We start from the raw sequence: 13,793 nt of genomic DNA, 5'->3' as shown, positions 1-13,793 counted from the left end.
CCTGAGGAGGGGGATGAGGAGACCTGAGGAGGGGGAGGAGGGGACCAAGTACTCAGGGAGAGACCTGAGGAGGGGGGGGGGATGAGGAGACCTGAGGAGGGGGATGAGGGAGACCTGAGGAGGGGGATGAGGGAGACCTGAGAAGGGGGATGAGGGGACGAGGAGACCTGAGGAGGGGGATGAGGGAGACCTGAGGAGGGGGATGAGGGAGACCTGAGGAGGGGGATAAGGAGACCTGAGGAAGGGGACGAGGAGACCTGAGGAGGGGGATAAGGAGACCTGAGGAAGGGGACGAGGAGACCTGAGGGGGGGGGGGGGGATGAGGAGACCTGAGGGGGGGGGGATGAGGAGACCTGAGGGGGGGGGGGATGAGGAGACCTGAGGGGGGGGGGATGAGGGAGACCTGAGGGGGGGGGGGATGAGGGAGACCTGAGGAGGGGGATGAGGAGACCAAGTACTCAGGGAGAGACCTGAGGAGGGGGGGGGATGAGGAGACCTGAGGAGGGGGATGAGGGAGACCTGAGGAGGGGGATGAGGGAGACATGAGGAGACCTGAGGAGGGGACCAAGTACTCAGGGAGAGACCTGAGGAGGGGGGGGGGGATGAGGAGACCTGAGGAGGGGGATGAGGGAGACCTGAGGAGGGGGATGAGGGAGACCTGAGGAGGGGGATGAGGGGACCTGAGGAGGGGACGAGGAGACCTGAGGAGGGGGATGAGGGAGACCTGAGGAGGGGGATGAGGGAGACCTGAGGAGGGGGATAAGGAGACCTGAGGAAGGGGACGAGGAGACCTGAGGAGGGGGATGAGGGAGACCTGAGGAGGGGGATAAGGAGACCTGAGGAAGGGGACGAGGAGACCTGAGGGGGGGGATGAGGGAGACCTGAGGGGGGGGGATGAGGGAGACCTGAGGGGGGGGGATGAGGGAGACCTGAGGGGGGGGGATGAGGGAGACCTGAGGAGGGGGATGAGGAGACCTGAGGAGGGGGATGAGGGAGACCTGAGGAGGGGGATGAGGAGACCTGAGGAGGGGGATGAGGAGACCTGAGGAGGGGGATGAGGGAGACCTGAGGAGGGGGATGAGGAGACCTGAGGAGGGGGATGAGGGAGACCTGAGGAGGGGGATGAGGGAGACCTGAGGAGGAGGATGAGGGAGACCTGAGGAGGGGGATGAGGGAGACCTGAGGAGGGGGATGAGGAGACCTGAGGGGGGGGGGACGAGGAGACCTGAAGGGGGGGGGGGACGAGGAGACCTGAGGAGGAGGATGAGGAGACCTGAGGAGGGGGATGAGGGAGACCTGAGGAGGGGGATGAGGGAGACCTGAGGAGGGGGATGAGGGAGACCTGAGGAGGGGGATGAGGAGACCTGAGGAGGGGGATGAGGGAGACCTGAGGAGGGGGATGAGGGAGACCTGAGGAGGGGGATGAGGAGACCTGAGGGGGGGGGGACGAGGAGACCTGAAGGGGGGGGGGGGACGAGGAGACCTGAGGAGGAGGATGAGGAGACCTGAGGAGGGGGATGAGGGAGACCTGAGGAGGGGGATGAGGGAGACCTGAGGAGGGGGATGAGGAGACCTGAGGAGGGGACCAAGTACTCAGGGAGAGACCTGAGGAGGGGGGGGGGGGGTGAGGGAGACCTGAGAAGGGGGGGGGGGGTGAGGGAGACCTGGGGAGGGGACCAAGTACTCAGGGAGAGACCTGAGGAGGGGGGGGGGTGAGGGAGACCTGGGGAGGGGACCAAGTACTAAGGGAAGTAAGGAGTCCTGGGATTATCAGAGAAGACAGGGGCACTGAGTACTGAGAGTATCATAGGGAGGAAGGGGACACTAAATAATGAAGGGGATGACAAGACCTTAAGGAGGGGCTTTGAGTACTTAGAGCATCAATAGTTAGAGAAGAGGGTCACCCAGTTCTGAGAGAATAATGGGGAGGAATATGACACAGAGTTATTAGTAATAGAGAGTACAGGGACTAGTAATAGTACAGTGTTGGCCAAAAGTATTGGCCCCCCTGCAGTTCTGTCAGATAATCCTCGGTGTCCCCCAGATAATGATTACAAGCACAAACTCTTTGGTAATATCTTCATTTATTTTGCTTGCAATGAAAAAACACAAAAGAGAATGAAAAAAAGTCACATCATTGATCATTTTACAGAAAACTCCAGAACTGGTGCGGACAGAAGTATTGGCGCCCTCAGCCTAATACTTGGTAGCACAACCTTTAGACACAATAACTGCGCACAACCGCTTCCGCTAACCAGCAATGAGTTTCTTACAAGGCTCTGCTGGAATCTTAGACCCTTCTTCTTTGGCAAACTGCTCCAGGTCCCCCCTGAGATGTGAAGGGGGCCTTCTCCAAACTGCCATCAAGAGATCTCTCCCCCTCCCCCACAGGTGTTCTATGGGATTCAGGGCTGGACTCATTGCTGCCACTTTACAAGTCTCCAGGGCTTTCTCTCACCACCATTTTCTAGTGCTGACCTGAAGTGTGTTTTGGGTCATTGTCCTGCTGGAAGACCCCTGACCTCTGAGGGAGACCCCGCTTTCTCACACTGGGCCCTACATGATGCTGCACAATGTGTTGGTCGTCTTCAGACTTCATAATGCCATGCACACGGTCAAGCAGTCCAGTGCCAGAGGCAGCAAAGCAACCCCAAACCATCAGGGACCTCCGCCATGTCTGACTGTAGGGGGCGTCTTCTTCTCTTTGAAGGCCTCTTTTTTCCTGTAATCTCTATGTTGAGACCTTTTCCTACTTTTGTCTTCTCTGACCAGAGAACATTCTTCCAGAACGGTTTTGGCTTTCTCAGGTAAGTTTTGGCAAACTCCAGCTTGGCTTATGTCTCTGTGTAAGAAGTGGGGTCTTCCTGGGTCTCCTACCATACAGTCCCTTCTCATTCAGACGCTGACGCTGGATAGTACGGGGTGACACTGTTGTACCCTCGGAGTGCAGGGCAGCTTGGACTTGTTTGGATGTTAGTCAAGGTTCTTTATCCACCATCCGCACAATCTTGCGGTGAAATCTCTCGCCAATGTTTCTTTTGCGTCCACATCTAGGGAGGTTAGCCACAGTGCCATGGGCTTTACACTTCTTGATGACACTGCGCACGGTAGACACAGGAACATTCAGGTCTTTGGAGATGGATTTGTAGCCTTGAGATTGCTCAGGCTTCCTCACAATTTTGCTTCTCAAGTCTTCAGACAGTTCTTTGGTCTTCTTTCTTTTCTCCATGCTCAATGTGGTCACACAAGGACACAGGACAGAGGTTGAGTCAGCTTTAATCCATTTCAACTGGCTGCAAGTGTGATTTAGTTATTGCCACCACCTGTTAGGTGCCTCAGGTAACAGGTGCTGTTAATTACACAAATTAGAGAAGCATCACATGATTTTTCAAACAGTGCCAATACTTTTGTCCACCCCCTTTTTATATTTGGTGTGGAATTATATCCAATTTAGCTTTTTGACAATTCTTTTTGTGGAATTGTTTATTTGTTTTTATATGTATATAGTAATAAGCCTCCCCCCCCCTCCTGTAATCCTATCCCTATGTGTCCAGTTATATATAAATATGCAGCCTGCAGAAAGTGTTTTTAGACATATCCGAAGAAGAAGCCTAGAAGCTTCGAAACATCATATTCTGTCATCATTATAAGTTAGCCATTAAAAAAGGTATCACCTACTGAAGACTTGCAAGTTTTTTGTTTTTTTATATTTTATACCCACTGGCTAACACTGTACAAAGACAAACATTTTCCTTACACCATGGAAATGCTCACAGACACAAAATTTTTTGAATAATCTGAAAAAAGTCTTTGTCTCACGTGACTGTTGCGGCCTAAGGAAAGGACCTGGGATGTTATAGGTGACATGTGAGTGACGTACCGGGTCCTTTTTTTTAGCGGTCACATGAGGCAGGGATTCCTGCCAGAACAAGCCTTGCAGGATGGGACAGGAGCGCCGGGGACTTCCTATACATTTCACATTCCTTTTTTTTGTCCATTTTTGACTCGGAAAAATCCAAAAAACCGCAGCAAAATCTGCAACAACAAATAAAGGCTTCGTTTCTGCAACGTGGGGGCTTTAGTCTAAGGCCAGGTTTGGTCATGTGCAGGTCAAACCTGCATAAATAGATAAAGCCGCACACAATGACAATGACAGTACTGGGACGGTGTCCTCTATTATGTGCAGCTGCTGCTTTGGTCACATATTTTTTATTCTTGCATTTTTCAAGGTGTTTTTCAGGAAACACCAGGAAAACATGAAAAAAAAAAGTGCACTGTGAAAACTCAGCCAAGGGCTTGTTCACACACAGGAATCTTCAGATAATATTGAGGTAGGAATAACCTGATACAGCGATCTTTGGTCACTGTCTAGACCTAGCCTATAAATAGCCAGAGGAGGCGCCCCCTCTCCCCCTCCCTCATCTGTAATTTCATTTATCTGATGGCCTTCACATAAAGTGGATTCCCTAGGCCAGTGAGGCCTAGCGCCCTCTATTGGGCTGCATGTCTTCCTAATTATATCATGGAAGACAGATTTGCATATTCTTCCCATGATCCCTCACAGTGGAGCGTCTATGGCTTAATAAGACTCTACACACCTACATGGTGGTCTCTCCCTAAGGAGTGATGATATCCCCTTAACCCTGTCTAGAAGCCTCTCACCTCTGCCAAGTCAGTCTTCTCTGCGCCGGGCTGAAGAGATGCAATCAGATTGAAACAGCTGTCCTCGGCTGAGAGACTACTTGGTAGAATCCCACATCATTGCAGAAAAGCCTCTGCTCCACAGTGGCCCCCACACAGTACAATCTGCTTCACAGTGGCCCCCACACAGTATGATCTGTGCCACAAATGGGTGCCCAGGACCCCTCACCTGTATCTCATCTGGACACTTCTCTGTACATACCCCAGTATTTACCACTATTACTTATTTACATTACATTTATTGTTATGGGTTGCCCTCTAGTGGACACCTATGAGATCTACAAAAGTAGTAATGCAATGTACTGGAGAGGAAAGTAAAGAAGTGGTCAGCATCCACAACAGTCCCTGTTCCCATTGGGCTTACTGCATTAATTTACTAGGTCAGAAATAACAAAGCTATTCCCTCCATGACACTCTGGTAGTGAGGAGGAAACCAGACCTCCAGCCTCACAAACCCCTACCCTCTTACCCTGTAGCATGGTCATGGTGACTACATGCTTCACCACTATCTGAGTGTGAGCAGAGGCAGGGCGGGTGCATTGCATACTAAGTCGGCATCCATGTGGGTGATTGAAGGGCAAGGGTGTAGCTATAAGGGGTGCATCAGAGGGCAGGGGTTCCAAAGACCCCTCTACAACATAGGAATGCTCACATATTATAGATAGCACATAATAAGTAGGGGACCAAAGAGGGCATTATCAGGCCAGGTTCACACAGAGTATTTTGGTTCATAATGTGGAACGTAAATGCCGCAGGAGCTTTTGCGGGCCGTGTACGCTCCCATTGTTTTCAATGGAAGCCGGTACCATATACGCGGCACTATTTTGCGGCGGCCACAAAATAGCGCCGCATATACGGTTTCGGCTCCCATTGAAATGAATGGGATCTGCTTTGTACGCGCTGATTCTGAACGTGTTTTACGTTCAGAATCAGCTCAGCGTACACTAAGGGTGCGTTCACACGATGTAACATTGCACGTGATCTGGCACGTATACACGTGCCGGCAGATTACGCGCTCAAAATGCTCCCATTCATTTCAATGAGAGTTAGGAGCGTATACGCCAGGTTATTTTGCGGCCGCAAAATCAAGGGCGCAAAATAACGCGGCATATACGCTCCTAACTCCCATTGAAATGAATGGGAGCATTTTGAGCGCGTAATCTGCCGGCACGTGTATACGTGCCAGATCACGCACAATGTTACATCGTGTGAACGCACCCTTAGTATGAATGCACCATAGGAATACATAGCGTCCTGATCTCTCTTATGGCGGATTCCGCCTTACAAACTCCATTGAAATGAATGGGAGGCAGAAATTTTTTTAAGTTTTTTTGGGGTTTTTTTAGCAGTGATTGCAAAAACTGCTGCAGAATCCCTGTAGTGGAGGACACTTATTTTTTCCTCCCATCGCTGCCTTGAGACAATGAGAGGACAATTTAATAAATCTGCCCCATTGTCTTGAATAATTGTCTTCTATCCAAAAAACTGACCAGCCCGTAGTGTCTGCTTCATGTGAATAAGGCCCGATGTGTAGGGGTGCACTGGAGCACCCCTTACTTGCCACTATACTGTATGGTATTACAGGGTAGGGGGCGCTCTGACACGTCACAGCCGGATAGTTTCTGCAGCTGTGCACACTCCTCCTCCACACAATATACGCGGTATTTGGAGGAGGGGCGAGGACGCGGGTCCTGGAGCTTCTCCTGCCTCTGCTGTGTCCGGCGCACAAGGAGTTAACCGCAGGGTCCTGCCCCAGTTCCTGAGGAGCCGCAGTCGTGGAGCTGGCGGCAGTGACTGAGGATCGCTGAGTACCATGTACTCCTCCGGGCTGCTGCTCCTGCTGCTCTTCCTGGCACCCTCCCTGCAGAAGGACAAGGACTTCTACACCTTCAAGGTGGTCAATATCAGGGGCAAACTGGTGTCTCTGGAGAAGTACCGGGGGTCGGTGAGTGCCAGCAAAACCCTGAAACCCTGCCTGCTGCAGAAGCCTACATAGAGCTCTGTGTGTGCAGAGAACATTCCTGTTTCTAGAACATAGATGTGTATGCATAGAGTATTGCTGTATCTAGAGTATTACTAGAGATCTGTATGCATACAACATTCATGTACCTAGTACCTCGCTAGCATTCCTGTATCTAGAACATCGCTATAGATGAGTAATCATAGAGGTTTGCTGTATCTAGAGTATTACTAGAGATCTGTATGCATACAACATTCGTGTACCTAGTACCTCACTAGAACATTCCTGTATCTAGAACCTCACTAGAACATTCCTGTATCTAGAACCTCACTAAAGATCTGTGTGCATGGAACATTCCTGTATCTAGAACCTTACTGTAAAACTGTATGCATAGAACATTCCTATATCTAGAACCTCACAAGAAATCTGGATACACAGAACATTCCTGTAACTGGAACCTCTGTAGAGCTCTGTGTGTGCATAGAATATTCTTGTATCTAGAAACTCACTAGAACTTTCCTGTATCTAGAGCCTGACTAAAGATTTGGATACATAGAACATTCCTGTATCTAGAACCTCACTAGTGATCTGTGTACACAGACCATTCCTGTATCCAGAACCTGCACATAACACTTACATAGCACCCAGCTATTCAGAACATTACAATATATGTCTGCTGCATAAAAAAAATCCTACATCTATCTGCATACTACTACTGTGTCTAGAACCTTACTAGAGACGTGTATACATGACCTTTCCTGTAAGTAGCTAGAACCTGCATGTAACTTCTGCTACATAGAACTTCAGTGTATCTAGAACCTTACAATAACCTTACATCTATTGCATGGACTTTTCCTGTAATAAGCTGCAACTGTATATGACCTCTACTACATAACATGCTAGAACCTTACAGTAGATCTGTAGACATAGAACATGGACCTGCTGCTTAGAATGTTCTTCTATCTAGAACTTTCTAGTGGACCTGTCTCAGAGGATGCTATCATTGTCTCCCCTATAGCCTGGGCCCACGCTTCTCTCCAGAACTTTCCTCTAGCTCAGCAGAACCTTCTCTTTGCAGCATCTACTACATCCCTATACGTCATGAGACACTATATACATCTGTCTTGTTGTAAAGATGTTTATGGAGCCCACTGAAAAGCGTACAAGGGATAAATTGTATACGTGACCCCCCTATATCTGTTTACTAGACCCCAGCTGTAAGAACTGTACCCTTCCCGCTGCTCCCTACTAACCAGCTGTGTGTGTATTCCTCCTATAGGCGTGCCTGGCTCATTCCTGTCTATTACACCTAACATGTCAGCTAACTGCGACAAACTAAGGTATTCAATATTCCCGGCTACAAAGATTCAGAAGGAACGGTCAGATATAACATTGCGGGCATAGAGAATGCCTGTCTGCTCTTGTTTGGGCTCAGAGGGGTTAACTCAGAATGGAATGAAGTTTCCTCCCTCCTCTGCTCCTTACAAGGGGCTTGTGGACGTGGCATGTGCTGTGATAGAAGGGTTCGCACAATGTGGCTGCAACGTATACTGCAGACTACAAAAGAGGCCTAGGAGGTGTAACTGTGCATTATTAATAGCAAGGTCCCATCCCAAGTGTGGGACATCCCCTTTAAGTGTGGGCATTTGGCTGGTGAGCCCCTCGCTGATCCTGAGGATGAAAGGGTGTTGTTCATTCTCTATTAGAATGAATGGGGCTTGTTATATGGATCAGTAGACCCCCAGCGATCACAGTCATAAGGAGCTGGACCCCCCCCCCCCCAGCCCTAAAAGATCAATGATGGAGAATTCTTATTAATCCCCTTAATGTAGATCCGTAACCTCAACAACCTTCAGACGTTGTGAAACTACAACTCCCAGCATGCGTACTTGCTTTACTGTTCTTGGAACTCCCATAGAAGTAACTGGAGCATGCTGGAACTTGTAGTGTCACAGAAGCCGGAGTGCTGAGGGTAGCTGACCCCTGGTCTAGAGGGTACACAGCAAGGTTCCTGGGGTGCCCCATGGTTCATGCGGCATAGGACCCTCCATATACTCTCAAAGATCTTCCAATCTGAAGTATATTGGAAAGTTGCTGACATTTTCCTTATACAATGGGGTTGTCCGGGATAGATCATCACTATTGGTGAGGGTCTGATGCCTGGCACCCCAGCCGAATAGCTGTTGGATGTGATTGCTTTACAAGCTGGTGATGTCATGCTCATGTGTCACATGACCTGTTTGCAGTTCAGTCCAATTCAAATAAATGGGGCTGATCTGCAATACCAATCACAGCCTCCACATAGGAGTGGCGCTGTTCTTGATAATGCAGTAAAGAGGCTGCAAGTATTTGTCTGAAAGCTGCAGGCTGTTCAAACAGCTGAACAGTAGGGGGTCCCTACGTGTTGGACCCCCACCCGTCCGATATGGATACTGTATGCTAAGGATAAGTCATCAATATCACAGTGTTGGAAAATCCCTTTAAAGTTAAAATGGAGAAACATATAGTGATTTTTATTTGTGATATTTATTCAGATGTGTGTGCATAGTCCAGAGCTAGACCCCGGTAATCCTGATGTTACTATTGGCGATCCCTGGGCTGAGACCCCACCACTAACTGGAAAGAAGGCTGGCTGCGTTGCAGTGAGCAGTATGACCCTCTGGCTTCCCAAGATTTCCATATGTCCAAGAGAGGCGGACAGCTCTCCCAGTGCAATCTCCGTGCACAGTGTGCATTGTAGCATAGCGACCCCTTTATTGGTAGGGGTCTAAGATCACAGACCCCCATCAGTTCTAAGCTTGACATTGCACCATGCAGTTTATTTGTCCAGAGATCGCTCCAGTAACGTTCTATACGCTGCACTCTTACTACCCCTTTGCTCCATCTTCCTAGGTGGCATTGGTTGTCAATGTGGCCAGTCAATGTGGCTACACCGATGACCACTACAAGGCGCTGCAGAAGCTCCAGCGGGACCTGGGACCTTACCACTTCAATGTTCTGGGCTTCCCTTGTAACCAGTTTGGGCACCAGGAGCCAAACAGCGATCGCGAGATTGATTCTTTCGTCAAAAAAACTTACGGTGTTACCTTCCCCATGTTCAGCAAGTTAGCGGTGACGGGGACCGGAGCCAACGCGGCCTTCAAATATCTAACAGGTGAGAACAGGGGTCACACGACTATCAAGGGTGATGTAGTCTTTTGGTGGTTGAACGTTGCAACACAACATTGCTATAGACAACGACGACAGTTTTGCGCTTAAACCTTCTTAATAAATCCGCCCCAATGACGGTGAATGAAGACATTCAGAAAAATGGTGAGATAAAGGTTCTAGATTTGTTCATTTTGACCCAATAGAAATCAATTAATTCAATGAAAGGACTTCAAAAACATGGCTGCTTTCTTCTCAGTAAGTGACATCATGTCCGCTGGTCACATGGCCATTCTGCTGCTCAGTCTCATTCATTTTAATGGGATGATACTGTGGCATTGCCATGTGACCGAAGGACGTGAGGTCACTTCCTAAGAAGAAGAAAGCCGCCATGTTTTTGAGGTCCTGCACAACCCCTTTAATGGACATAAAAAAAGGGAAAGAAATCCGAATTGTATCCAATAGAAACAGATCTGTGGGCCGGGTCAAAGAAAAAAAAACAAATGAAATTCATCTGTTTTAGAAAACTGATGCGACATGATGGATTGCGAGCCATAAAAATGGACAGAAGCAAAATGGCCAAGACATGAATCGGACACAGTCCTGTGTTTATAGATTAAAGGGATCCTATCATTGGATACCCTTTTTTTTACTGACTAACACATAGGAATAGCCTTAAGAAAGGCCTCCTACCTTTAGATGTCTTCTCCGCACCACCGTTCGGTAGAAATCCGGGTTTTCTTCGGTATGCAAAAGAGTTGTCTCGCGGCACTGGAGGCGGTCCTCACCGCTCAAACAGCACTGGGGACATCCCAAATACTGCGAGAGAACTCTCCAGCGCCGCCTCTATCTTCTTCTGGAACAGCCCCTCCCCGTGTCTTCTTCCGGAGCTGGGTTTCAATCTTCTAGGCATGTGCAGTCAGCACAGTAAGCTGGTATAGGCGGCCATTTTCTTGTGGCCGTGGACATGCACGAGGCCCGATGGCAGAGCCGACTGCGCATGCCAAGAAGATTGAAACCCAGGACAGAAGAAGACGCAGGGAGAGGGCATTCCAGAATAAGATGGAGGCATCGCTGCATTGAGGACGCCCCCAGTACTGGGCTACTGAACGCTGGGGCCCTGCCTCCATTGCTGTGAGAGAGCTCATTTGCATACCGAAGAAAACTTGGATTTCTACCAAAAGGCGGCACATAGAAGACATCTAAAGGTAGGAGAAGAATAGACTTTCTTAAGGCTATTCCTACGTGTTAGTCAGAAAAAAAGGGAATCCAATGATAGGATCCCTTTAAGGTCTCATGCCCACAACAGTGGAAAGCAGCCATTTTTGTAACAATGGTCACACAGCTGTTTTGCATCACCCTCGCCACTTTATCCCAAAAAGGTTAGCTATGACTTGGTTCTCCATGGGTCACATGATCAGAACCAGGCCTTGTCCTCCAGGCCTTACCACCTTTTCTTCAGATTAGACAGCTGCTAGTTGGTTAGCCGGTTCGATCCCATGACCAGTGTCACAAAAAATGACAAAACTACATTTCGTCGCACAAACTGGACTGTAAAGAAATTAAGCCCATATAAATCTAGACAGTCCCTCATCTCAGCGCCAAGGAGGTGGCAAAATATTGTGACAACTCTGACCGTCTTCTATCTGGTTATTTGGTCATTTTTAGTTCTTTATCTTTCTGTATTTTTTCCAGAGTCCTCTGGTAAAGAACCGGATTGGAACTTTTGGAAGTTTCTTGTCGGACCTGATGGAAAAGTAGTGAACGCCTGGGGCCCTGCCGTGTCTGTGGAGGAGGTGAAGCCTCACGTCACCGAGCTGGTGAGGAAATTGATTCTGAAGAAGAAAGAAGAGCTTTGATGATCGATATCCATGACCGCAACATGGCAGCTCGGGGGAATGGGACGGGGTTATTATTGAACGTGGTACGGTTTTATTGACCCTCCGCTTAAAGGCTCTTTCCACTGGCGCAGGGATTGGCTGGTAATGCTGCCATGGAAACCAACACGCGAACGTCGCCATCCCTCGTAATAAGACGTTTAGGAGCGCAGAGCATGTCTCAAGGATTTCCTAAGACACTGCAATAAGAAAACTATCGAGCAAGCCAAATGCTAGCTGTCTATCTCAGCTCACTCGTCATGATTCTGGATATTTTGGATACTTTTCTACTTTTTTAGAATTTTTTTTATGACCACTGCAAAACCAATGGCCCAAATGGCAACCAGAGCCTTGTCCAATAAAATAAATTGAACTTTATTGGCCTTTATTGTTCTATTAGCATTGTATATTGCTCACTTACTTAATTTTGTTGGGGACGTATAGGCAGAAAGTGACCTGTAGGTTAAATAAAGTTTTAAAAAATTTCTCAAAAATTAATTTATATTTTTAAGAAAATTCTTAGTAATTCTTAAAATAACAGTTTCGCCGCGGAGAGGCAGAAGACGCTCACGGGCAGACACTTTGCAAACCCCTTCAAATGAATGGGTTTGGAAACTGACCGCCGGTTTCCGTCATCTGTCCAGTTTCTCGGGCAGAAGACGGAAATCTGAAAGCGGAAATCGGGCGCAGGTGTGAACCTGCCCTTTAAGGCAGGACCACATTGTTAAATATTATAATAATACAATATTCTCTAGCACACAAAGGGTTAAACTCTAGTGACATCGCACTTCTATATTTTCATGGCCATGCCCGTAGTTATTCCCCTCTATAGGACATGACACATCATATGTCACTTACAGTGCCTACAAGTAGTATTCAACCCCCTGCAGATTTAGCAGGTTTACACATTCTGAATTAACTTGGCATTGTGACATTTGGACTGTAGATCAGCCTGGAAGTGTGAAATGCACTGCAGCAAAAAAGAATGTTATTTCTTTGTTTAATTTTTTTTTAAATTGTGAAAAGTTTATTCAGAGGGTCATTTATTATTCAACCCCTCAAACCACCAGAATTCTGTTTGGTTCCCCTAAAGTATTAAGAAGTAGTTCGGGCACAAAGAACAATGAGCTTCACATGTTTGGATTAATTATCTCTTTTTCCAGCCTTTTCTGACTATTTAAGACCCTCCCCAAACTTGTGAACAGCACTCATACATGGTCAACATGGGAAAGACAAAGGAGCATTCCAAGGCCATCAGAGAAAAGATCGTGGAGGGTCACAAGGCTGGTAAGGGGTACAAAACCCTTTCCAAGGAGTTGGGCCTACCTGTCTCCACTGTTGGGAACATCATCCGGAAGTGGAAGGCTTATGGAACTACTGTTAGCCTTCCACGGCCTGGACAGCCTTTGAAAGTTTCCTCCTGTGCCAAGGCCAGGCTTGTCCGAAGAGTCAAGGCTAACCCAAGGACAACAAGGAAGGAGCTCCGGGAAGATCTCATGGCAGTGGGGACATTGGTTTCAGTCAATACCATAAGTAACATACTCCACCGCAATGGTCTCCGTTGCAGACGAGCCCGTAAGGTACCTTTACTTTCAAAGCGTCATGTCAAGGCTCGTCTACAGTTTGCTCATGATCACTTGGAGGACTCTGAGACAGACTGGTTCAAGGTTCTCTGGTCTGATGAGACCAAGATCGAGATCTTTGGTGCCAACCACACACGTGACGTTTGGAGACTGGATGGTACTGCATACGACCCCAAGAATACCATCCCTACAGTCAAGCATGGTGGTAGCAGCATCATGCTGTGGGGCTGCTTCTCAGCCAAGGGGCCTGGCCATCTGGTCCGCATCCATGGGAAGATGGATAGCACGGACTGCCTGGAGATTTTGGCCAAGAACCTCCATCAAGGATCTTAAGATGGGTCGTCATTTCATCTTCCAACAAGAAAACGACCCAAAGCACACAGCCAAGAAAACCAAGGCCTGGTTCAAGAGGGAAAAAATCAAGGTGTTGCAGTGGCCTAGTCAGTCTCCTGACCTTAACCCAATTGAAAACTTGTGGAAGGAGCTCAAGAATAAAGTCCACATGAGACACCCAAAGAACCTAGA

At 48.2% G+C, this 13,793-nt stretch overlaps 1 protein-coding gene across 1 annotated transcript; it reads left to right on the top strand.

The window, feature by feature from the left end:
- The first annotated feature begins 6,432 nt into the window (after positions 1 to 6,432).
- GPX7 (glutathione peroxidase 7) lies at positions 6,433 to 12,012 on the top strand. The gene is made up of 3 exons (XM_075287698.1): positions 6,433 to 6,646; positions 9,554 to 9,815; positions 11,504 to 12,012. The coding sequence occupies exons 1-3, from the start codon at positions 6,515 to 6,517 to the stop codon at positions 11,665 to 11,667; spliced, it is 558 nt and encodes a 185-aa protein (XP_075143799.1). The 5' UTR covers positions 6,433 to 6,514; the 3' UTR covers positions 11,668 to 12,012.
- The last annotated feature ends 1,781 nt before the right edge of the window (positions 12,013 to 13,793 follow it).

The sequence above is a fragment of the Leptodactylus fuscus genome, chromosome 9, assembly GCF_031893055.1.
Source record: "Leptodactylus fuscus isolate aLepFus1 chromosome 9, aLepFus1.hap2, whole genome shotgun sequence".
Classification (NCBI taxonomy): domain Eukaryota; kingdom Metazoa; phylum Chordata; class Amphibia; order Anura; family Leptodactylidae; genus Leptodactylus; species Leptodactylus fuscus.
Note: the sequence above shows the minus strand (reverse complement) of the source record. Positions and strands in the feature narration are given on the sequence as shown.